Source organism: Strix aluco, chromosome 22 (genome assembly GCF_031877795.1).
Source record: "Strix aluco isolate bStrAlu1 chromosome 22, bStrAlu1.hap1, whole genome shotgun sequence".
Lineage (NCBI taxonomy): Eukaryota > Metazoa > Chordata > Aves > Strigiformes > Strigidae > Strix > Strix aluco.
In genome coordinates this window covers 8,308,951-8,331,303 of record NC_133952.1, presented here as the reverse complement: position 1 = coordinate 8,331,303, position 22,353 = coordinate 8,308,951, and the positions used below count along the sequence as shown (strand labels likewise).

Below are 22,353 nucleotides of genomic sequence, written 5' to 3'. Positions count from 1 at the left end.
GCAGCAAAGCTTCTGACTAATTCAGCTTAAACTCACGTTAATACATGAGAGTGTTAGTGTCGTGTACAGCAGAGGAATGGCTGTTTCTCATGAGTTTAGTCTTCAGTACTGAACCGGACTGTAAATTGAAACCACTCAGCTGCACGCCGGTGTCAGCGACAGCAGCACGTTCACCTCTGTCTCGGAGACATCGGGACCCGTCGGGCACGTCTGACGGAAGAGCCCTGACCCCAGCCTGCGGTCTGGGACTGTCAGGCTTGTGACCTGCAGAAAAAAAGCCGTTCAGGGCCTGCAGAAATGCATCTGGGGCTGCCAGTTCTGGATAACTAAAGGCATAACCTAAGACAAAGAGCAAATGTCTGTAGTCAGGAAACCCGCTGAGATCGGTTGGGCTGAGCCGAGAAGGTCAGTGGAAGATCTTTGCTGATGACAGTGGAGATTTTTGAAGTGTGACATTGAGCACTTCTCTGAAAGTCTCTATTTAAGAGTGTTTTATTCGCTTAGGTTACAAAATGTACACGCCAGAAAGTAGAAGCTTTATAAAGAGGAAATTCTCCTCCAAATGCTACCCACCTATTTTCTGCTTCTTTATATGCTGTGGGTTTGTCACACAGGCATTTCTGTGCCAGATCAGCTCAGCAATGAATCTAACCTAATGTCCTTTTTTTGACTTGGCTTGATATTTGATGAAATAATAGGCGTTTTGGTGGCATCCAGAAGACAATTCCTGTCCTTTCACTGAGCAGCCGAACTGTACCCTGGAGCCTGATTGTGTATTTTAAAAATTGTTGCCTGCATGGTATAAATTCTCATCTTTTTTTTTTTTTATTATTATTATTGCTATTCAATTGCCATCTCAGTGGTGATTTGTGATGAGGTTCCATAGCCTAGTTCACCTTTGCCTGGCAGCTTCACTAAATACTCATTTCCAAACAAAAACAAGGTTAGCAGTCTCTTGATCTGCCATCAGAAAAATCCCCGTTCTGTGTGCCAGGCGCTAAGCAGCAAACCCTGAACTATCTTAGAGTAGAAAACGTTCTTCCGCCCCGTTTTTTGACGTTTTCAGTTCAGACAAAGGCTCCTGTGTGTCGTTCGAACAGGAAGCGATGCAGTGCGTGGAGGAGCTGAGCGCCCAGAATCTGCTGCCTGTTTTCGTGCGAGTGGGAGTGGAGTCGACGCTCGAGAGGAGTCAGATCACCCGGGATCACATGGGCCAGTTATTACATCAGCTGGTGCAGTCGGGAAAGCTGAGCAAGCAGGATTTCTTCAAGGGGTTTGTATTCTGTGTGTAGAAACGGATGGTTTTCTTCACCGTTCGTTGCAGATGAGCGCTGTGGTGGAGAGGGATGATCTCCCACCTTGCTTTGGTATCCTGCCTTCTCCACGCACCCGTTCTGAAGGAGTATTTTCACCTGGGTGTATTTATAAGTAATATACTTATTGTAATACTTCAAAATGTATTACAATAAATATATTTCAGATGCTTTAGTGAATGTAAATATTTTCATATTTACATAAGTATTTATTTCTAAGCAAATAGGTGTCTATTTAAATGTGTGTATTCAGATTTCTGGTTTTTGATGCATTTGTCAATGATTGCCTTTTGGCAAATCACTGAATACAATTAAAAGAGGAGGAAGGAGACAAAAACCTTCAGGTGACGTTAATGCCCAGGAGCTGTGTAGCCTGAAGTGCTGTGACCCAGAGACCCGCAGCCGCTCTCCCACTGGTAGAAAGGCTTCACCCGACGGTGCTGTTTCTCAGGACAGCTCACCCTTAAGGAGCAGACGTGTCCTCGAGGGGCTGAGGAGGAGAATGTGTGCCAGATGTGGTATCAGACAGGGTAGACCTTCCTCAAGAGGTCTGAGTTCCAGCTGCTGGTTCATCCCAGCTCTCCGGGTTTTGTCTTCCCAGCCTGGATCTGAACTGGTGTCCAGTCATAAAACAATCCCTGCACGCAGGGAGGTCCCCGGCACCGCTCAGTCCTCACTGGGGCTTCGAGCAGGATGATGAGAAGAGGGATAACCACGAACAGCAGCCAGCGAACGAGCAGATGAAATAACACTTTCAGATACTGAGTTTCTGGGTACTTAGCCCTGTCTTGCTGCTTTTATTTGACTCGTGCCTCATCGTGGTACCGCTGACCGCTCCGATGGTGATCTCCCTGTGCCCGCGTCTGGCAGTGAATTTTGTTGTGATGCAATCCCGGGGCTCACAGAAAAGGTGTAGGCAGCCTGAGTTCAAAACCGTATGGAACAGCAGGAAAATATATATATATATATATCCACAGGGAGTACACTTGTCTGTGTCCACGCGGTCACTGATGGTCAAAACGATTCGTTTGAAGTGATACATTTCCTTAATGGATTGTGATTAAAACCGTTCCTGTGTTTCCTGGAGCGTGGGTAAGTGGTTGTGATGCCAAATAAGCAGGATCTTGATGAAATAGCGGGACGCGTGGTCTGAATGTGGCATAAACAAAGCGAAACAGCTCCTGAAGATGATGAAAGGGCAAGTGGTGTTCAGCGGGCGCATGAGAAGAACACCAAAAACCACTCTACTTATTCACACAAGAGAAATTACTGCGTAATTAGGGGTTAGGGGATGAGCACTGGTCACAGCACGAGTCGGGAGAGACACGCAACAGGAAACCAATTTCTGGCAGAAACGCTTGGACAAACCTGGGTAGTGGAGGATGTAAAGAACAAAGCAAAGGGGGTGGTTTCTGGGTTTGAAGCACAAAGGAAAATACGCGCTTATAGTCGCTAAACTGGACCCCAGAATTTTCAAGGTTTTCAAGAAGACATGAATCATGATGAAAACTGGCAGGAGAGCCAGAAAGATGATCATCTTGTACCAGCCATGGGAAGTGAAGCCACCCAGAAGGCTTTTATCGGAAAGAAGAGTTTTGAGTGATTCTGGAAACTGTATCCACTGTTGGGGAGAAATTTTGTAATTCATGCTGCCACGTTTTCTGTTCTGGATGGAAACCTCCCTCTGGTGTACTGAACTTTTTTTCTTGTGTCGTTTACATAGTTACAGACATTTTGTTGATTACCTTACGTTTGGACCTCGGTTATTATTAATCCCCCTTCTGTAAATGTTTGGATATCTGTAGAGAAGGCTCCATTTAGTAGATTTATAGGCAAAATTGCTTTTTAGTTTTACAGGTTTTACTGGTTGGGAAACGATTTGTTACTGGGATATAAGAATTGTTGTCAATGGAGCTTTCCTGGATGTATCTGCTGGTTTTACGGAAGGCGATGTGCATGTACGCTCCATGTTACTGCCTAGAGAAATCCATTCCTGGCAGTTTTGAAGCACTAAAAGCATAAGATGGCAGTAGTTTTTTTGTTACCTTTGTGATTCTCTTTTCTCCTCTCTTTGCTCCTCTTTTCTGTAATAAAGGGTTTTTTAAGTGCAGATTTGCTTTGCAGGAAAAGTCTCAAATTAAATTGTCTCTAATGTTTGACATTTTCCTTTCTTCTTTTAAAGCTTTTCAGATACCTTGGAGATGGCGGATGATATGGCCATAGATATACCCCATATTTGGTTGTACCTAGCTGAGTTGGTGACCCCCGTGTTAAAAGAAGGAGGAATCTCTATGAGAGAACTTATACAGTAAGCAATGCTGGTTTTTTCCACGGTCAGTCGAGCCGTGCTGGCTGCCTGGCTGTGCTCTAGTATTTTCACAGCGTGGTTCCCATCAGCAGATAAAAGACGAGTAGCGTTGGAGGCTCAGCTTCTCCTACAAGCTGATGAAAGGTTTGCTGCGCGTCGTTCGGGACTTGCCCCAGACGCAAAGCTGTGGTGGGAAGGGAGCTTCCTGCTCTGTGCTCACCCTTCAGGGGTGAAATAAATCTACTTCCATCCTGTGTGTTTCAGCTGAGCTAAAAAATACCCCAGTGTTGTGCAGTCGGAGTCACTTGAGAGCACGCTGAGGCTCTGAGAATTAGACTTGGAGAGCGAGGTGTCGCGCAGGAGACTTTGTGTCTCAGAGTGTAACAGCTGCCACCTGGGCGTTGCCTTAAACAGGCACAAAACCTTCCCTGCAAGACTGGAACCTGCTTCCAGGACCAGAGTTTCTGTATTTTGTACATGTCCTTATATATTTGGGGATGAACTAGAAGCCAATTGAATGGTTCCCTTTTCCCATAAGTAGCGATTAAGAAAATAGCCTTTTCCCCCAGAAGGGTCCTGCTACCTGAATGCAGCATCCCACAAAAATGAGTGGATTTGAGTTACAGAAAAATAAAATCTTTGTAATTAGTCCTGTTGTGGCAGGTGCACTGCACCACTGAAGTGTCTTTATCAGCAGTGCTAGACCAAATCCTTTACCCTGGCAGAAGTTGAAGGTGATTTCCTGCCTCACTACCCCTTGCCTTGTGTTCCAAATTCAAATTATAAGGAAAAATATCTGGTTTTCTTTCATTCTAGAGAATTTAGCAAACCTTTGCTTCCTGTGGGAAGAGCCGGCGTCTTGCTTGCTGAAATCTTGCACCTTCTATGCAAACAAATGGTAAGTGTCCAGGCGTTCCGCTGGGTGCCACGAGTACGCGTTGATGCAGGAAGCCCACACGTTCCCCACGTGAAGACGTTTAGGGATGGCTCAGCCAGTCCAGATAACCCAGGAAACCCGCCTCTTCATCCTCATTTCAAACCTTACAAGGTTCCAGAAAGTTAACTTTTTTTTTTTTCATCGCTTTTCCCTTTTGCAGGTACCTTTGCACCTGGCTTCTTCCAGAAGCTAGAGTGCTGAAATACTGCAAGAGGGACATTCTCAAGGTATTTCTGGGCTGACCAGAAGCAGCAAGTGCCGGAAATCTTGCGAGAGAGCTGTTCTTGCAGACCGGAGAGGTTCTGCGGGTTCGGATAAGCTTCAGATGGCCTCTCAGACTCCTGGGTGCTTATCCAAAATAAACCGGCCAACTCTTAAGATTCACCCATCACTAGGGGTAGTGACACCTTTTCACCCTGTAACTTCTAGAGCTCTCTTACACATTTCACAGTTGTGTGTCCAAACAGTTTGGTGGTTTCCCTATGACTCTGTCTCCATTTTTACTGCACTTTGGATAATGTCTATTTTCAACCCTGTAAAATCCCTCACTGGCCTTTTTTTTTAAGCATGCATTCAAATAAGGTCGAATGTTCCAGGAGCATTTCAGTCTAGCAGTGCAAATAGTGACTTTTTATTTATTTATTTTAGTCTTACGCTTGTTTGGACAGTCGACTTGCATTTATTTTTCTCTGTTTTGTGAAAGACAAGCTGCTCTGCTCTGGGGGTTGAAGCACGGCCTTGGGTTTCTGTTTCTGCCACAGCTTTCTAATTCGATCTCATCCAGGCCAGTACTTGGACTCGGGTATTTCAATGTAGCGTCAGTCATCTCATTCAGATCCTGATGAATCATAGCTGGAACTACGCACAATTAGCTCTTAATGATTTGCATTGTAAACTTAAAATTGTATTATGCTTTGTAAACTGAAAATCAGGCTGCTTTTATCAGTGCTTACCTTAGGCTACGCAGCGATCTCCCTTGTTGCGGGTGCTATAAGGTAAAAGTTTTGGCAAAGCGTTTGGGTGAAAAGAGCTGGTTGTTAGCAGTGGTTTTATTCCTGTCAGAATTGTCTGTGTGCTGTCTTAGGCGGGATACCGAAAGGGCAGCGTGAAGGTTGGACTGTATGTGCTGGAAAGGCGCTTTTCTCGAGGTTTGCAATAAATTCTAGGAACTTGGTATTATGTACCTGAATTTGAGGCTTGATCTCTGCACAGAAAACAGCCGTGTAAATAATTCTTTTCTAAAAGTAGATAATTTGCTGGTGCCTTGATGTCGAGGCAGGGGGAGAATGAGTCACGAAGTAAGTTAATGACAGAGTCAGGAGAAGAATCGAAGTCATCTAACTGCCGGCTCTGTGTCACGGCCGTGGGAAACTCTGCCTTGTTCAGATGTGCCACTTTTCCAAGGCAATCTCTGGCTGAGGCTGTTGCAAACCCCCGTGTCACGTTATGCCTTGTTTATTACCCATCACCACGGTGTTTGACCACTTGACAAGATGCGTAGACCTGGATGTACCATTTCTCTTGCACGGGGTTTCCAGACGTTTCATTGCTGGGCATCTCGTTTGGTGGCTGAACGGTTCTTTATTTCTCCTGACACAGCTGCACCACTCCGGCTTGTGTAAGCTCCCCTGGTTGTCTCTCAAATCTTTAAAATGAACAAATTGTTTGTGTTTTAGAGCCATAAGAAAGTGGGAGCCTTATGGAGGGAGTCTGGCCTCAGTTGGAAGGACTACTTGCCCGAAGGGGAGGATGTACATACCTTTCTCATGGAACAAGTGAGTTCAGAGCAAGCATCTGCTTCATGATTTTGGCCCCACGTCCTGTTCGTTCACCCATTTCCATCCCGTTCTTGGTTATAGTTGGAATGGGACGTGGGGTGAGGTGCCTCCCTCACCATGTCGGGGTTAGATTATTTCAGCACCTCCTTTCTGTAGCGCCAGGAGGACGGGCTCGTCCCCTCCGATCCCAGGCACACATCTCCTGGTCACTGCAGGGAATGAACTCAAGAATGAGTTTTGCAGCAAGGACAGACGGTCTGCAGAAGGGACAGAATAAATGGTGGCAATTACTCACTCATCCCACCTTGCATTGGGGTGTCAGAAGGGCGAGGAGCCAGGCCTGATGGAGGGCACCTTGCCACTCTTGCTAAGGAAGAGGCTGGAGGTCTCCCCGCGCAGCTCCAAGCCATCCACTGCCCTGGTTTAGCACTTAGGAAGTGCTGCACTGCAGGAAATGAAATGGATTACCGAGGCCTGGGGCTTGGTGAGGGGACTGTAGATCCTCTGTCACATTTTTGCCATGAACTGGGGCGTTAGCTGCAATTTCTTTGAGTAAATTCCAGCTCTGGTAATTGTGTTCCGTCGTTTCAGTTGAGCAACAGGCACTTCAGTTTGTGTGCGCTCGTGTTGCGCAGGGCTGGAGTTGCTCTGAGGTCCCTGCTTGTCTTTGCTGGATAATGTAGTTCCCACGTGTTTGTAAAATGCTTCCTAATCTTTGGAACAGAAAAAGCATATAAATCGTTGTAACGCTAACTTAGCAGCTGAAAGATGCCAGAAAGCAGAATGAAGTGCAGCTTGCTGCCTCAGTTTGGTATAATTCAGCGTAGGAAAGTGTATTTAACTAATTCTCACCATCACTTCTGATGTTGCAGAAGTTGGACTTCACGGAGTCCGACTGTTCCAGTTCCTCAGAAGCACTTTCAGAGAAAGAACTCTCTGCGGAAGAGCTGAACAAGCAGCTAGAAAAACTCATTGTTGAGGACAAGGCGAATGACGAACAAATCTTTGACTGGGTAGAGGTACAAAGACTATTTTCACCCTCCCTGCACACAGTTCCTTAACTGCTTTCATAAATATTTTCTCACCTAAAGGAGCATCTCTGCAGGCTCCTCCCTGGGCATAGGCCACTAAGGTGATTAGGTCTGTGCAATCAACAGATTAGACAGAGAATTAAAATCTAAAATATAATCAGGCAGTTATTTCATAGTAAGCTTTAGGAAGAAAGAATTTTGGCCATATTAACATAAAACTGTGTAACTGCCTTTTAAATACTGTAGACTTTTTGACACTGAATACGCTGCTTCTGGCTACTTACTACATTTTAGCCGCAGTACACTGCTACATTCTTTTTTCCCAAAATATGGGATAAAAGCTTCTCACTGCTTTTTGCAACATGACTTACACAAATTCCGTGTCCCCCCCCCACCAGCTGCATGCCCTGCCAGGCTGCAAAAACATCCTGGGCAGTCACCAAGGGTGGTATTGGGCCAGACACTGTCAGAGGAAACACAGAAAAAGAAAGAAGAGGAAAAAGAAAAAAGCCCTGTCAATCCACTGGTGTTTTGCCCTCTATCTCTGGCTGCATCCTTTAAGCCAGATATTTAATCTAGTGTCTGAATTTATTAACCTGATTCATTTAGATCTGCGCTTACAGCTAAGTCTTGGTCAGCTTCATTTCAGTTCTTTCTGTCGCGGGAGCGATGCGTTAGGAATGTCATGTTTCTGCTGCTGTTAGAGAAGTTGAGAGTGGAATGAAAGCAGAGCTGAAAATCTGGGGACACCCACAGGCTCTTTGTAGTCTTGGACAAGTTACACAGGCATTCTCTGAATTTCTTCTACAAAGCAAATCTCCACCCAAGGAGCACGCTGTAAAATTTGTTGAAAAAGCCTAAAACTCTTAGAAGACATATAAGGGCGTTGCAGAAGCCAAGCGTTGTTGGTTTGGTGTGTTTCTCCAGACAAACGGCCGCTCGTGGGAGCAGTCGAGCGGTGTGTTGAGCGCACGAGAGCCGCTGCTGCGTGTTGACGTACCTGAGCTAGCGTGGGGCAGCGCGGGAAAGCTGGGCTCTTGCGGAGGGGGGGGACGGGATTTCTCCTGCAGCAGCTTTCGCTGAACTGGAGCTTGCTGCTAGATCCAGCGGGGGGGTTTGGAAGCGGTTGGTCTCACGCAGCGGCCTGTTTTTAACTGGTCCATTTCCTCCTGATTTCAGGCTAATCTAGATGAAAGCCAGATGAGTTCACCTACATTCCTTAGAGCTTTAATGACAGCAGTTTGTAAAGCAGCTATTATAGGTGAGTAACTTGCAACACCATACCAACCAAACGTGCAAAGAATTATTTTATATTTTTCAGGTTTATCACACACTAAGACTTTTGCACCGTATTGAATCCCAGTGCTGGGATATCCGTTCCCCCTGTGCTGGTTACGGTGCTCTCGAGGCCCTGGCGTGTCCCGGTGACCTTGCGTGAGCAGACGTTTCAGACGACTCTGAGTAACGCCAGATTGTTCATTGATTTTTCTAGTGAAGGTGGAAATGTGCTAGACGTTATTAAGATAATTAGCATTTCCACTCCTGTGTCAGCAAGTACGCGTGGGCGCTCTACCATCGCAGATCGCCACGTGCGAGTTGGAAGCGTGGGTTGCAGAAGAGAAGCCAGCCTGTGTGTCTCGCTTCTTAATAGTTTTATGTCCAGAGTTGCAATTCTGGAAGGGTGGTTTATGTGGCTGACGTGAATTGTACAGCCCTCGGCTGGAAATGGAGGAGGGGGGGGGGTCCTGAGTCGGATGTACGAGCCTCAGACCCTCAGGGGGGCTTGAATAAAGCGCCGCAGCCAGGAACAGCTGCTCAGTTCACTTTGTTTTCTTTAACTTTACTGTTGGCGTCTGGCAGGGCAAAAAACTGCCCGTGTAAAGCACCCGGTTCTGCTCTTGGCTGCGAGAGTCACACTCGGTGGAGAGAATGGTCTGAACTTGATCTTGTGGCGAGGGGAGGGACAGCCCAGCCCCGTTCTGCTCCCCAGAACAGAACCTTTCTGATGCCACCTAGTGTTAACGGCGGAATGACACAGGGTTTGACTGCAGATGTTTAAGGGTTCCTGTATCAGGAACATCATCTTCTGGTTTACATTTTGACCTTGCCTCTAATTGAGGGGGTTTGTTTTCCCTTTTGTTTTCAAAATATCACTTAATTGTGTTGCATGAGCTGCTTAAAAGCTGCTGCATAATTTATCCGTGTTGCTGATGGACTTCTAATGTGTATTTTTTATATATTCCTGATTTCCTGTGTCATCTGCAGCTTATGATTCTGTTTCTGCCTTAGTATTTTTAGAAAAAAAAATAACAATTCTAAAAACCTTCTATATAACTGAAATTTTAGGGGAAAAAAGATAACGATTTTCCCTAAAACCTTCTATATAACAAATTTTAGGGAAAAGAGATACGATTTTCTAAAAACCTTCTATATAACTGAAATTTTAGGGAAAAAAAGGTAACGATTTTCTAAAAACCTTCTATATAACTGAAATTTTAGCCCTAGCCATTGTACACACTTTGGATATCCGGTTGCCTGTGGAAACACAACGATTTGCGCTGCAAAGCGCGGCTGCGATTCTCTGCGTGTGTCAGCAGGCTGGTTAGGGCCAGGGTTGCTTCACACACGGGTTGAATTTGGGGGACTGGAAGAACCAAGACTTCCAGGAAAAGCCATCGATCGGAAATACTTCCTGCTGTTTCTCATCCTGTTTTCTCTCCATGCTATGGATAAAAGTGATTGCTATTTGAATAACTGAAGGCGATAAAAGATCCGTCCCTGCGTCTGTGTGCCAACACTGACCCTGTTTTCTTCTCTTCCCCCCAGCGGACTCTTCTAGCTTCCGTGTGGACACTGCTGTTATCAAACAGAGAGTGCCGATCTTACTCAAGTACCTAGACTCAGACACAGAGAAGGAACTACAAGCACTTTATGCACTACAAGCATCAATAGTAAAACTTGATCAGCCTCCTAGTAAGTGTTGCCTCTGTGCTGGGGATTTGAACCCTGATGGTATAAGGAAAGGTGGTTTTGCAAGTGTAAAATCCAGCCCCAGAGTCTGGGAAGAGGATGTGCTTTTCCTGACAGTAGAAACAAAATTTTACCCTTGTACATAGCAGATGAGAGAAAACAGTGTACAATGGTTTCTGTTTGTCTGGGTTCTGGCTTGTAGAGCAGCGCAGTTCCCCTAATGCTTGGCCAGAGGCCAGCTCTTGATTGCTCCTGTAAGCAGCCGTGCAGAAAGAAGGACAAACCTCTGTTGATTAAGAGAGAGGGGGGAAAAAACCGCAGTAAAAAAATAATCTGTGGCGTTTACAATACCTGGACATGTGAGAGCACCAGGCGTTGTAATTGCATTGCTGCACCACAGATGTCTGTGAACTTGGAGGGAATAGAATGAGTTGGATAACTGGTGAGTCTTGTCCCAGAGACGCTGCAGGAAACTTGCTGGAAAAGAGGCGAGGGAGTTGCCAAAGGAACAGGGACTCCCAGGGAGTCTGCAGCACAAAATCAAAGAGTGCCCCAAACCACCCGACTGGATCGTCCTTAGCTTTAAGGCACTAGTTATTCGTTATCCCTCCTGCTGAGCCGCGAAAAATCAGGTGTTGGAAAGGAGCCAGCCTGCTGGGCTGCACGATCCAGCCAGAGGAGACGGGCTGCTGTGGATTCTGCTTGCCAGCCCAGCCCTACATAATACATTCCCTAGATAACGCATTCCCACGGCTGCTCTCCCAGCTTTCCCTTTTCTGCGGAGCATGTGTTACCCGACGGCGTCGGAGGGACCTGTTTTCCCTCTCAGCTGCGTGTAACCAGCCAGGAAGCAGTAACTCAGTAACGGACCTTCCTTTCACTTGTATCTGCATCTCTCGCATTAAAGGTCACGTTAATCCCCTTATCCGTAACCGTGTCTTTGTCCGCTGACTTAAACAGCGCAGTGCTAACAGCTGTTCTCTCCCGTTATTCCATTATTGCAGATTTGTTGCGGATGTTTTTTGATTGCCTGTATGACGAGGAGGTAATATCGGAGGATGCCTTCTACAAGTGGGAAAGCAGCCAGGACCCAGAGGAGCAGAACGGGAAAGGAGTAGCGCTCAAATCTGTCACAGCATTCTTCACGTGGCTACGGGAGGCTGAAGAGGAGTCGGAGGATAATTAAAACTTAAAATACAGAGAGAAAAAAAAAAAAAAAAAAAAGAAACAGTTTAAGTATTTTTTTAAAAAGTTTCACGTCTTCGCCAATCACAGTGCAGCAAGGCCAATTCTCGCGCAGACCCCCCCCTTCCCCCACACATGCACGAGTGGGAGAGGTAAAAATAGATAAACACAAAGGTGATCATGGAGGAAAAAAAGGTACTTGAAAAAAAAAAAGTAAACTTCAAACCTGAGGGCGGGAGCACTAAACCAAAATACATGTATTATTTATAGAAAATATTTTCTGTTTTAATCTTTCTTTTTCTTTTCTTTTTAAACAAGGACTCATACAAAAACACAAAGCGAAACAAATCTGTTTAGCAAAAAAAAAAAAGTTGAAAACTTTTAATTTATTATTTTAAGGACTGCAAATGCCAGTGTAATTTTTAAATTTGCAGTTTCTGTAAACAAATTGTATAATAGAACAAAAGCAGAGAAATAAATTTCCCTCCCCTTCATATGCACCTCAGTTTTGTTTCAAAGCATGATAAATAGACAAAACTTTCAAGGGGGTTGGGGTAAGCTAGATGAGGAAGAGATCAATTTTTTTTTAATTGTCATCAGATTTTTCTGCCTGCCTCTCAGCTTGCTTCAGAAATTTAAAAAGAAAATAGTAATCAAAGCGTACATAACCTTGGAACGGAAGGAAATGCATTTGAGAAAACCGCTGCGGACCAGAGTACTCCGAAAATAACTCATTCAAAACAGTGCTACCCCGGGGAAAAAGTACTAGTGATACTTTCAGAACCTTTAGAGCAACTTTAAGGCTTGTAAATACATAGAACAAATATTTAAAAAAAAGAAAAAAAGAAATTGACTCAATACTATTTCTTTTCACTTTCAAAATATAAAGAACAAAATAAAGACAAACATTGCAAGTTTAAAAGAAAGTAAAACGACTTCTCCTTTGACAGCTGCTGAATGTGTGCACCATCTCTGAGCGGTGCTGGCTTCCTTTTCATTGTGTAGGTCCTCAGTTCCAAATTGTGTACATATAGTGTGTGTATGTATGTGTGTCTACCAAAAAAAGAGGGGTGAGAGCAATTGTTTTAAAAAAAAAAAAAAAAGGAAAAAAAAAAAAAGGGGGTTGCTGCTTGGGAGACCTTTTCTGCAGAGAGAACTTAGTGGCCGATGAGCAGCTGGCTGGGCTGCTGGGCCACGTAGGTGCGCTTGGTTCCGGGAGACGACCCCGGGGAGCGGTCGGTGCCCGATCCCAGCTCGTTTTTTCCAGCCGCGTGGCCGCGGTGTCTCTCGTGTGACTTGGATCGGTGGCGTCGTCCCGGGGACTTGGGACCCTGGTAGCTGCGGAGGTCGCAGCCGCCCGAGCAGAGAAGCGACAGCCCTTCGCCGCCCAGCGTCTGCCGGTCGCCTTCCTGCGCCCGAGGAACCCCGAGACCCGCGCGGGTGGAAGCGAAGGCGCCCGACGCGAGTCAAGCGGTGGAACAAGCGCTGCGGTGCTCCTCCCGGCTCTGCCCGCCCCGTGACGGTGTCTGCAGCCCGGGGGCACATTCACAGCGGTCGCTTACACATTTTCTGTGCCCAAAGGGACCTCGACCGCGCCCCGAGGCCGCGCAGTCCTCCAAACTGAGCTGCTGCCCGGTACCTTAAGTCTCTTGTGTGTCTCTCTTCAACAACCAAAGATGACCTGCTGGCTCTCACTGTGAAGAAGCATCTACCGTAATACAGTCTGCAAAGTTTGTGAAGCCCTAAAATGTAGTTTGTGAACTGTGGTCCGTGGACCACGAGTAACCTGTGGAGCGTTTGCTGGTGGTCTGTGCAGCACTAGCTGCTCACATGATGCTGTCTTTTTCTTTCTAGCTGCTAAATCACTTCTTTTTTTAAAAAAAAAAAACAGGAAAAACAACAAAAAAAAAAGGCTACAAATACATTAAATACTTTCCTAATCTTACTTTTACATGTAAACAATTGCTGTACTTGCATAAGGATGTTATTTGATCACCAAGGGGAAGGGAGGAGGGTGCCTGGTTGTGGCTGGAGGGGAGATGTCCACGAGACGTTTGCCCTGTTAATATGTGTTCCACGCCATGAGTCTGAGCTAGAGAATCCATGGCCTAAAACACTAGAGCATTGTTTGGGGTTTTTTTTTTTTTTTTTAGTAACAATAAAACACTTTTCTCTGATGTTTTGTTAAAAAAAAAAAAAAGAAAAAAAGAAAAAAAATATTCTCACCCTTAATATCTGTATATGTATGTATCTGCTTGTACGACATCCAGCGACGACTCGTCCTCAGCCGCTTCCCCTCCTGGCCTCACCCTTGGGTGCTCTCGAGATCTCCGAAAGGCTCAGCCACACCCAAACCCCCACCAGCAGGTCTCGAGGTGCTTTTGTTAAACCTCTGCAGAGGGTCGTGTGGGTGCTCTTCTCGCCAAAGTAATTTTTGAGCCAGCAGGTGAGCAGGGCTGTGATGGTTTGTAGCAGTCGAACGGTTGAATTAAATGGATGCGAGTTTGGATGTAAATGAGGCCAAATATTTGTGTGCGCCTGAGGAATTTCCCTTCCACGGCCGGGCAGTGTCAGACCCTGCTGGGAACGGGAGCGTGCAACACCGGGGCTGTGCCACGTGAAGACTGTGATTTGTTTTTTGATTACCTTGAATCAGAAGGAAATTGTTGGAGCCTTTGAACAGCCATGTGAATCGAAGTGTGTCAGGGCAGGGAAGTTTGTTTGGGGAGCTTGAGTCTTTTGGCTGAAAGAGTTGGAAAACCACTGGCTGGAGGGAATGGGAAAGGTGAGCGTAGGGGTAGAGATGAGAGTCTGTCCCCTCCTTGTTTGAGCCTTTATTATTAGATGTTTAGGGGGGTGAGAACTTGCCCTGTTAGTGTCCTGCAAATGCCAGGAAGGGAGTTTTCAGAGTTTTTAAGGCTTTTTTTTTTAGAGTTACCCAAAGGCTCTGAAAAGGTGGGTTTGCAGCGTGGACAAGAGGGAATGGCCTCAAGCTGCGCCAGGGCAGGGTCAGACTGGCTCTTAGGAAGGATTTCTTTGCAGAAGGGGTTGTTGGGCGTTGGAATGGGCTGCCCAGGGCAGGGGGGGAGTCCCCATCCCTGGAGGGGTTGAAGAGTCGGGTTGAGCCAGCGCTGAGGGATCTGGTGGAGTTGAGAACGGTCAGGGTGAGGTTCATGGTTGGACTGGAGGAGCTTCAAGGGCTTTTCCAACTGAGATGATTCTGTGGCAAGCTTTGTGTTTTCTGAAGCTAGATCAGTTAAGCTGCACGAGGAGTGCTGTGAGCTCTCCAGCTGGGGGTATGTTATGTTGGGGTTCAGCTTCCCACAGCTGTCACCACAAGGAGCGTATCTGACACCAGCCTCAGACCAGAACTGCTTCCTCTGCTCCCTTTGTGCCCTTTGCCACGTGCTGCTTGCTTACCTGCACCCATCCCAAGCTGGGGCTGCTTTTCAGTCACCTTCTAGAGCAGCACAGGGTGCAGGCAGTTGTGGCTCCTCAGGATGTGGCCCATGGTCCTGGGAGATCTTTGCAACACATCTTCTCCTGAAGGGTATTAAAATACAAAAATCTGTAAGAGATAGATGAAACAGAAAAGGGGATAATTAATTAAAAGATGTTCCCATGGGAATGTGATTTGTGGGAGCCTCGTTTTACTTACGTGAGAAGAGGTGAGCTGTGGTTACTCCTGCAGCAAAGCCTAAGCAGGGAGGACAGCAGATTTCCACCAAGAATGCTAAAGGTTTTGAGTGTGTTGGGTGTTTTTCCTCCCAGTCTTGGTGCTATGAGGCATTTAAACACATCTTCTGGGCAGCCTCGTGAACGTGGCAGGGAGTTAATGCAGCTCAGCGGGGAAGAGCCGCATTAGAAGCCATTTCCACTGCTGGGAGCCCTTCTCGTGCTGAGGCTGTGCGCACTATCAAAGGCGCAGGCCAGGAGGAGCAGATGCATCGCTTACATCCCCGTTTCTCTTTATTGCTGAAAATGTCCCCAAACCTGAGGCAGTCAAACAGACAATTTCCAGGCCAGGTGTCTGCCTAGGGCTGGTTTCTTTCTAGGAAAGTGTTTTCAGAAATGGATCAGCCGCTTCTGTGAATGAGGTGGGGGAAGACACCGATACCAGACACTGCTCTCTCTGCCTGGGTTCAGGTTTTAACATTATTTTCTCAAGAAGCTTCGGGGTCCAGGAGCAGACCTTGGTGTGTGGAAAAACCGTTTGTCCGGGATCAGCCCTCCCTGATGCAGGAGCTGGTAACCGAAGAGGCAACACAGCAGGAGAGGCTTGGGAAAAAGGATTCCTCTGCAGATGGTTTTTGGTTTAAGCCAATAGTAACTTACACTGGTCATTGCTGCGTTCCTGTGACCCACAGAGCTTCTGGTTCCAACCCTATAGACTGTTTGTTCTCATAAAAGAAAAACGGGGCCTCTAAAAAGTCGCACTAACTTGCTGGGCATCCTGAAAACATGTGAAACCAATTGCAGATGTTGGCATCTCGTTGCCAAAAGGCTGGCTGTGATTGTTCCTGCTGTGTTTCGTTCCAGCATGAGTTGTTTTTACAGACAAAGGGACCTGAAGCTGGTTGCCTTGTCAGAAGCGGCCGCTGCAGAGCAGAGAAGCTGTTTGAGCCGTGCCCCTGGCGCTGCTCGCTCGGTTTGATTCACAGACGTGAGAGAGTTTAGCTTCGGGGGCAGTAAGCTCAAAAATCAAACCCCCACAGAATGTTTTCATGCGCTTAGATCCAACACCTTTGGCCTTGAGGGGCTGAACTGCCTTTAGGTGAGCTGGCTGTTGGCCGCAGGTCGGTGCGCGGCGGCAGTGAGATGCCGCGCAGCAGGAGTTGGGTCAGGACGGCCGTGCGCTGCGCGGGGACGAAGCCAGCGGGAGATGTTTGGGCTGGCAGGCGCTCCAAGCTCCCACTTCACGCGGCCGGTCCGGCAGGGACAGCTTGGCACTTCTGCTCTTTGGAAGATGTTGGTCCTCTGCTGCTACCTGATCCTAGGCCGGCTGAGCGGCATCTCCAGCCATCAGCAGGAGCGTGAGCTCTTCGCACGCCGCTTTCTTCTAATCAGGTGCCAACCCGAAGGCTTGCACGAGATGTCGCATGCTGATAGAAACCCCAAGCGACGGTTTGATGTGGCCTGGGGGCCACGTGCAAGCTGCAGCAGCCACAGGATGGAGCCTGGGGCTGAGGAGGCTTCAGCCCTGCTTGGCTCCCATCTCCCAGCCCAGCTCTGTGGATAGATAACCCGCAAGGAGCCGTTGCAGGAAAACCACGGTGATGGGCAAGCAACCGCAGCAGGAGATTGATTAACCCACTCGGCTTCCAGCAGCGTGACTAAATCCCTGCCGATATCCAAGGAAACTTAAAGTCGTCTACCCCTGTGTTTTCCAAGGGGCTCTGCTTGCCACCTTCAGTAACCATCCTGGAACTGTGGTTTGCTGAAACAACTCCTGCTTGTTTCAGTGCTGCCCTAGGGAAGCCCGGCAGTGATGGGTGGAAAGCTTTGGTCATGTGGCACCGGTTTCTCTTCTTCATTTCCAGCTGCTAAATTGTGCTGAAACGGCAACAGAAATAAAACCAGCTTCTGCTCCATTCACTACTTTCCAAAAGGGAATTTGTCCAAGCGTGCAGTCGCTGTCCCAGCTGCAGGGATGGTTGCGCTGTGGTTGCAAATTGGGAAGGGGAGGGGGGGGCTTGGGGAAGGCAATCGGTTCTTGCAGTTAGGAAATCCTTGTATTACTGAGCGAGCAGAGAGAATGGTAAAGCCTGGCTCTTGCATGCTTGGTTGTCCTGTTGCAGCCCCCTGAAAGGGTTAATAGCAGATGTTGTCACAAAGCAGAGTTTTACTAAGCTCACGGGGGACAGAGCATCGTGGAGCAGAGCACTGTTAGGAGTGTTTTATCACAGCGTGGCAGAGAGCAGCTGGAAGGGAGCTGAAAAGATCATCTTGGCAGATGCAGCTGGTACCTTTAGATCTCACCTGTGAAGGAAAATCCATCATTTCAGGGTTGCAGAATAAGCTGTTCTGAAATAACGCCTGGTGCAAATGCTCTGTGCCATTACAGACGGCCTAAAGTGAATAATCTGTCGATCCCGTTTGCGTGTGAGCGTGCTGGGAAACGGAGTCCTTCACCACAAGCGTCTGGCCTGAGAGGGGAGCGGGCACTCGGCCCCTGCAGCGCTCTGCAGGGTTGCAGCACCGCCACCACGTGAATTTATGGTGATGGGAGCAGCGCGTGGCTCTGGTCTCCTGCTGCAGAGCCCTGTGTTGGGTGTTTTCATACACCATGATCATCAAATGCAAGGAATTTCACACACCTCTGCAAAACAGGGGAGTGGAGTGTTGTACCCATCCTCCAAGGAAACGCATCTGACTCTTCAGGCCTCCTCCAACATCACAAGGTGGATATTTTGAGCAGGAGCCTGAGCTGTGGCTGATCCATCTCAAAGAAAAGCCAGTCGACAAGATTTCCCACGGAGAGACGAGCGAGCCAGCACTAGGGCTGACCCTACGCTTCAAGCAAGAGCCATGGCTAAAAATGCTTTAAATTCCTGCTCAACCCGAAGGTTTTCTGACTTCCCAGCGAGGCTCGCCGGCATGGCGCTGCTCTCTTGCGGCTGCAGGACCGGCGTGGAGGCCGGAGCCCCGCCAGGCCGCTGAACACGCTGGGCGGGCTGCTGGTTGCAGGGGTGTACAGTGCACGTGCAGCAGCCAAAAATAAGCTTTTTCGGCCCCAAAAGCATCCCAGCTGGGAGGTGTTACTAACAGGAAGTTATTACCTGCCTGGGCGAGGGGAGCAGCTGCCGTGCACTCCGTGCTGCAGCCTACTGCCTACCAGTTTTAATCTGAAATGGTGTTTGGCTCCAAAAGCAAAGGAATTTAGCAAATTCTCACTGCCAGATGTTAACGGTGGGGACTTGCAGCTTTGGGAGAGGCGCTTTGTCCCAGTGTGAAATGCTGGGCTGGGGGATTTCAGCTTCTCCTTGCTTAGGGGAGCTGTCATTGCCACTTGCCTGCTTTGGGTAAAATAAATCACTACTGTAAGGCTGAAAGCGCTATTAAAAAAAAAAAACAGAACTTCCAGCCACTGGTATCCCAGTGACAATAGCATCTGCCTTGTTAGCACTAAGGATCTATTTCAAATGAGAGTGACTCCAGAAAAGCAGCAGCCGGTGGCAACTGCTTAGTCCACAACATTTTCCTGCTCCAAATTTCTGCCAGCTCCAATGGCATTTCTATCATGTGTTTGCTCTAGACCAGAGCAAACTTTGGTATATTTAAGCATATTTTTATTCACTTGCTAGGAACTGACATCAAAATGGGTTGTGGGGTTTGAAAGCATGCAGATGAACAGAATACCCCTTGGAAAAGGGGAAGTGGTTTGAAAAGATAAACCTGCCTGGGTGAGCCTTAAGGGTGGGTGTTAGAGGGGCAGCAACAGAGATCAGCTGGGAGGTGGGGTAGGGTGACACTGGGAAAAGTACGGAGAACAAATTATTAGGAAGCTGATAAGAAGGAGCTCAAAGGTGATGTCTGGAAGGCCACAAAGGGGCAAGGAATATGCATTTTTGAGTTGAGAGTAGGAAATTTGTGATTTTTGCACAGAATTACAGGAACTATAGGGCTGATGGTAAGACTCCGCTGCTGAAAATAAGTAAGTATGAATTGGAAAAGAGTTAAGTTTTTCTGGTAAAATGAACCAGCAACAAAGCGGAAAATTGTGGTTAAAGGATGTCACCTCATCTCTTCTAAAGGTCCTTATTTCTACTGGAGATGTAAAGGGGGGAAAAAAAAATCCAGAAGTAAAAAGCAGCTCAAGCGTAAAGCCAAGAATTGTGTGTGGGACTGCAGGAAGGGTGACACTGCTGCCCAAGTCCTTCATCGCTTAATAGTTCTGCGTGCTGCAGGCAGAAGGCCCCTGGGAGTTTGTGTGTGGCTCTACAAGTGAAAAGTGAGAGACCCACATTAATTGAATATTGTGATTCTGTGATGGTTAGCACCACTCCCTGTGCAAATCCACCGGGTCAAGCAATACTTGATTTGTTTCTGAAAGCGTAAGAAGCGGAAGAGCAGCAGAATGTGAAGCTTTAGGGATGAAAGAGCGAGGCGAGGGGAAGGAGCTCCCCAGCCTGCTGGTGATTATAGACACGGGATGAAATGGGAAAAGGCTCAGCTTCTCCCTGAGCAAGGTAGACTGTGGGCCAAAAAGGTGTAAAAGGCTTTATAAAAATGCAAAAGTTGAGGTAAAAATGGAAAAGGAAAAAACTCGCCAAAACTTGGGGTGACGACACCAGGGGCAAGGCCTAAATATATTCAGAGCTGAAGGTTGGAGCTGCAGGTCAATATTAAAACAGAATTTGGTGACAAAGATGCTGTGCTCGCTCAGCCAGCAGGATCGAGGACGTATCAGCAGAAGCTGGTTTCAGCATATAAAGTGCACAGTGCGACAAAGGTAATAAAAAAAGGTAATAATGATCTTGTGTGTTGTACCCTATGTGGCAGGCAGCTGTTAAGCAACACAAGAGCAGTGTTTATTAAGTAAAAAATGTGACAAAATGGGGAAAATATGAGTTGGTGTCGGGTAAAAAAATTAACAGAGTAGCCCCCAGAATGGAGTTTCTGTGAGTAGATGTATGTAAAACAGAAGCACAACAGGTTTCATGTTTCTAGCAGAAGAACAAGAACACGTGGCATTGCTCTGGATACCAGGTGGAAACAGTAAATGTCTCGACACGCAAATTTTGCAGCCACTCCTTGGGAACAATAGCAATATGTCTAAATGATGTGGTTGAAACTGCAAGCTGCACTGTACAGTCAAAACCCAAAGCTGTAGGCAAATCTGTAAAAGCTCTAGGGCTGCAGGAAGATGTAATCAAATGGAATGATTTTCAGGAAAAAAAAAATCCACAAACCAGTTGGAATCCTACTAGTGCATGGCACCTGCGAAGGCAGGAGAGGTACTGGAAACGCTCAGTACTTATTAAAAGCGTTTGATGATGATGATGGCGCTCTACACAATCACAGATCAACCCTGACTGCAGCCCCCCGCTGAAGTAAGACTCCCTGGCGATGAATTTCCCTGTCCTGCACCATTTCTTCCTCCTGTGCTTCACTCCTGTCACTGTCCCCCACAGCGTGCAGCACTGACGGAAGAGGGAGGGGGACAGAAATGACACAGGCCCACCCAAAAATGGGGCAGAGGAGACTGAGCAGTGGGTTTTGATCCCGCTGTGGATGCAGCTGCCTTCCCCGGGTGTGGTGGTATTTTCCCAAGAGCCCACCATGGTCAGGCAGGCGTGTGGCTGTTAGGGAATTCGCAGGGCCGGCAGCTCTCCTCTGGGGTGGATTTTGAGATAAAAAACAGGGAAGGGGACAACAAAAGCTTTTCTCCTCCTCTGCTTGCATCTCAGTGTAGCTCTGTGGTTTAGCCAACGCAGGTGCTGGGGTTTTGCACAAAGGCTTGCAGTGAGCAAGGGGAGGGCAGCTGGGGTGATTTCATCTTTTCCTTCTTGGTGTCTTAAACGCCGGCAGGAAAGGAGCACATTCCCTCTCACTCCCCTCTCCTCCACCTTCCAATCCCTCCCCTCCTGCCAGAGAGGCACCGCAAGGGGGGAAAGGCCAAAAACCACATTTTTCTGCAGCTGCACGGTCGCTGTTTTACATTCACAAGCAAGACAGGAATGTTTAGCAAAGCGGAGCCATCTGGGTAAGGCGCTTCCAGGGCTGTCGAGCATTTGAGACAAAGGACTGTATGAAAGCAAAGCACCACGGAGATAATCTGGAGTGGAGAAGATGACACTGAGCAAGGCCAGGCCTTGGTCACAACAGCTTGGCTTTGGAAGATGACATTCTTGGGTGTAGTACACTGTTGCAGCAGCCACCTAAGGCGGGGGAAAAGAAGTTGGAAAAAGCTTAAACAGTCAAAACAAGACACCTCTTTGGTGTCTGAACGTTGTAAGTGCTTCTTGAAAGTGCTCACAGAGGGGCTTCCCACCCATAGGAGGGATAAAAGTGCCCAAAGAAATGTGTTATTGCCCGTACAGCCTTCGAATCGTAAAAACACAGATGGGGAGAGAGGTTGGCAGCACATGAGTAAGGATTGTGTGCAGAAAACAAAGATAAGAAACTGCTTGGGCAAGAGACAACAGATTAAAAGTTCTGTGGTGTTTTTGGAGACAGCTTGTGGAAAGCATACTTAGGGCAGAAAAGAAAATGCGAGTAGGTAGGGAAGGGAATTGAGGAGCTGTACCTTAAACTCAAGCGAAGGGCAAGTAGAGATTTGGGGGAAGGGAAAAAAAAAACCCACCTACAGGCCTAGCCAAAAAAATAAAGCAGCGGACTTGGAGCAAGAGCATAGCAAGAGGCACGCAGAAAGAGCTTGTGTTTATTACCTCAGTGTACTCTGCACAGACCTGAAATAACCATGATGGTGAAAATACCAGTGTGGGTCACAGCTCTGCTCTGCCTTGCAATGATAATCCTCACCTGGGGCAGCAGAGGCACGGGTAAAGCAGCTGCCTGACACAGCAAAGCGAGGGAACACAGAAAAGGGATCCTTCCCACAAGTGAGAACTTGTTTTGACAGAAAATTTCCAGCTTGCAGACAGGTCTCAGCGATGGAACGCGGGTGATTGAGGCAGGCAGTAAATCACACAGCTCATGAGGACGGTGCGGGGGTAAGAGGCCGGGGCAAAGAAAGCGCCAACCGGCGGGAGGAGGGCGAAGCAAGAGGCCGGGGCAGAGCCGCCACACCCGCAGGCCCGCGTCCGCCCGGCGCTGACAGGAGCGAGGAAGGCGCTGGGCGGCCGCGCTGAGGGGACAGGGGACGGGC

General features: G+C 47.6%; 1 protein-coding gene across 17 annotated transcripts in view; it reads left to right on the top strand.

Annotated features, from left to right (window-relative positions):
- The window catches only part of EIF4G3 (eukaryotic translation initiation factor 4 gamma 3), a 150,286-nt gene extending 136,532 nt beyond the window's left edge, over positions 1 to 13,754 (top strand). For all 17 annotated transcript variants that reach the window (XM_074847874.1, XM_074847872.1, XM_074847870.1 and 14 more), the window contains 8 exons: positions 1,101 to 1,273; positions 3,496 to 3,621; positions 4,438 to 4,519; positions 6,235 to 6,333; positions 7,209 to 7,355; positions 8,547 to 8,628; positions 10,194 to 10,340; positions 11,342 to 13,754. In XM_074847874.1, the coding sequence (XP_074703975.1) occupies positions 1,101 to 1,273; positions 3,496 to 3,621; positions 4,438 to 4,519; positions 6,235 to 6,333; positions 7,209 to 7,355; positions 8,547 to 8,628; positions 10,194 to 10,340; positions 11,342 to 11,523 (1,038 nt within the window). In that variant the 3' untranslated portion in view covers positions 11,524 to 13,754. The remainder of the gene's footprint in view (positions 1 to 1,100; positions 1,274 to 3,495; positions 3,622 to 4,437; positions 4,520 to 6,234; positions 6,334 to 7,208; positions 7,356 to 8,546; positions 8,629 to 10,193; positions 10,341 to 11,341) is intronic.
- The last annotated feature ends 8,599 nt before the right edge of the window (positions 13,755 to 22,353 follow it).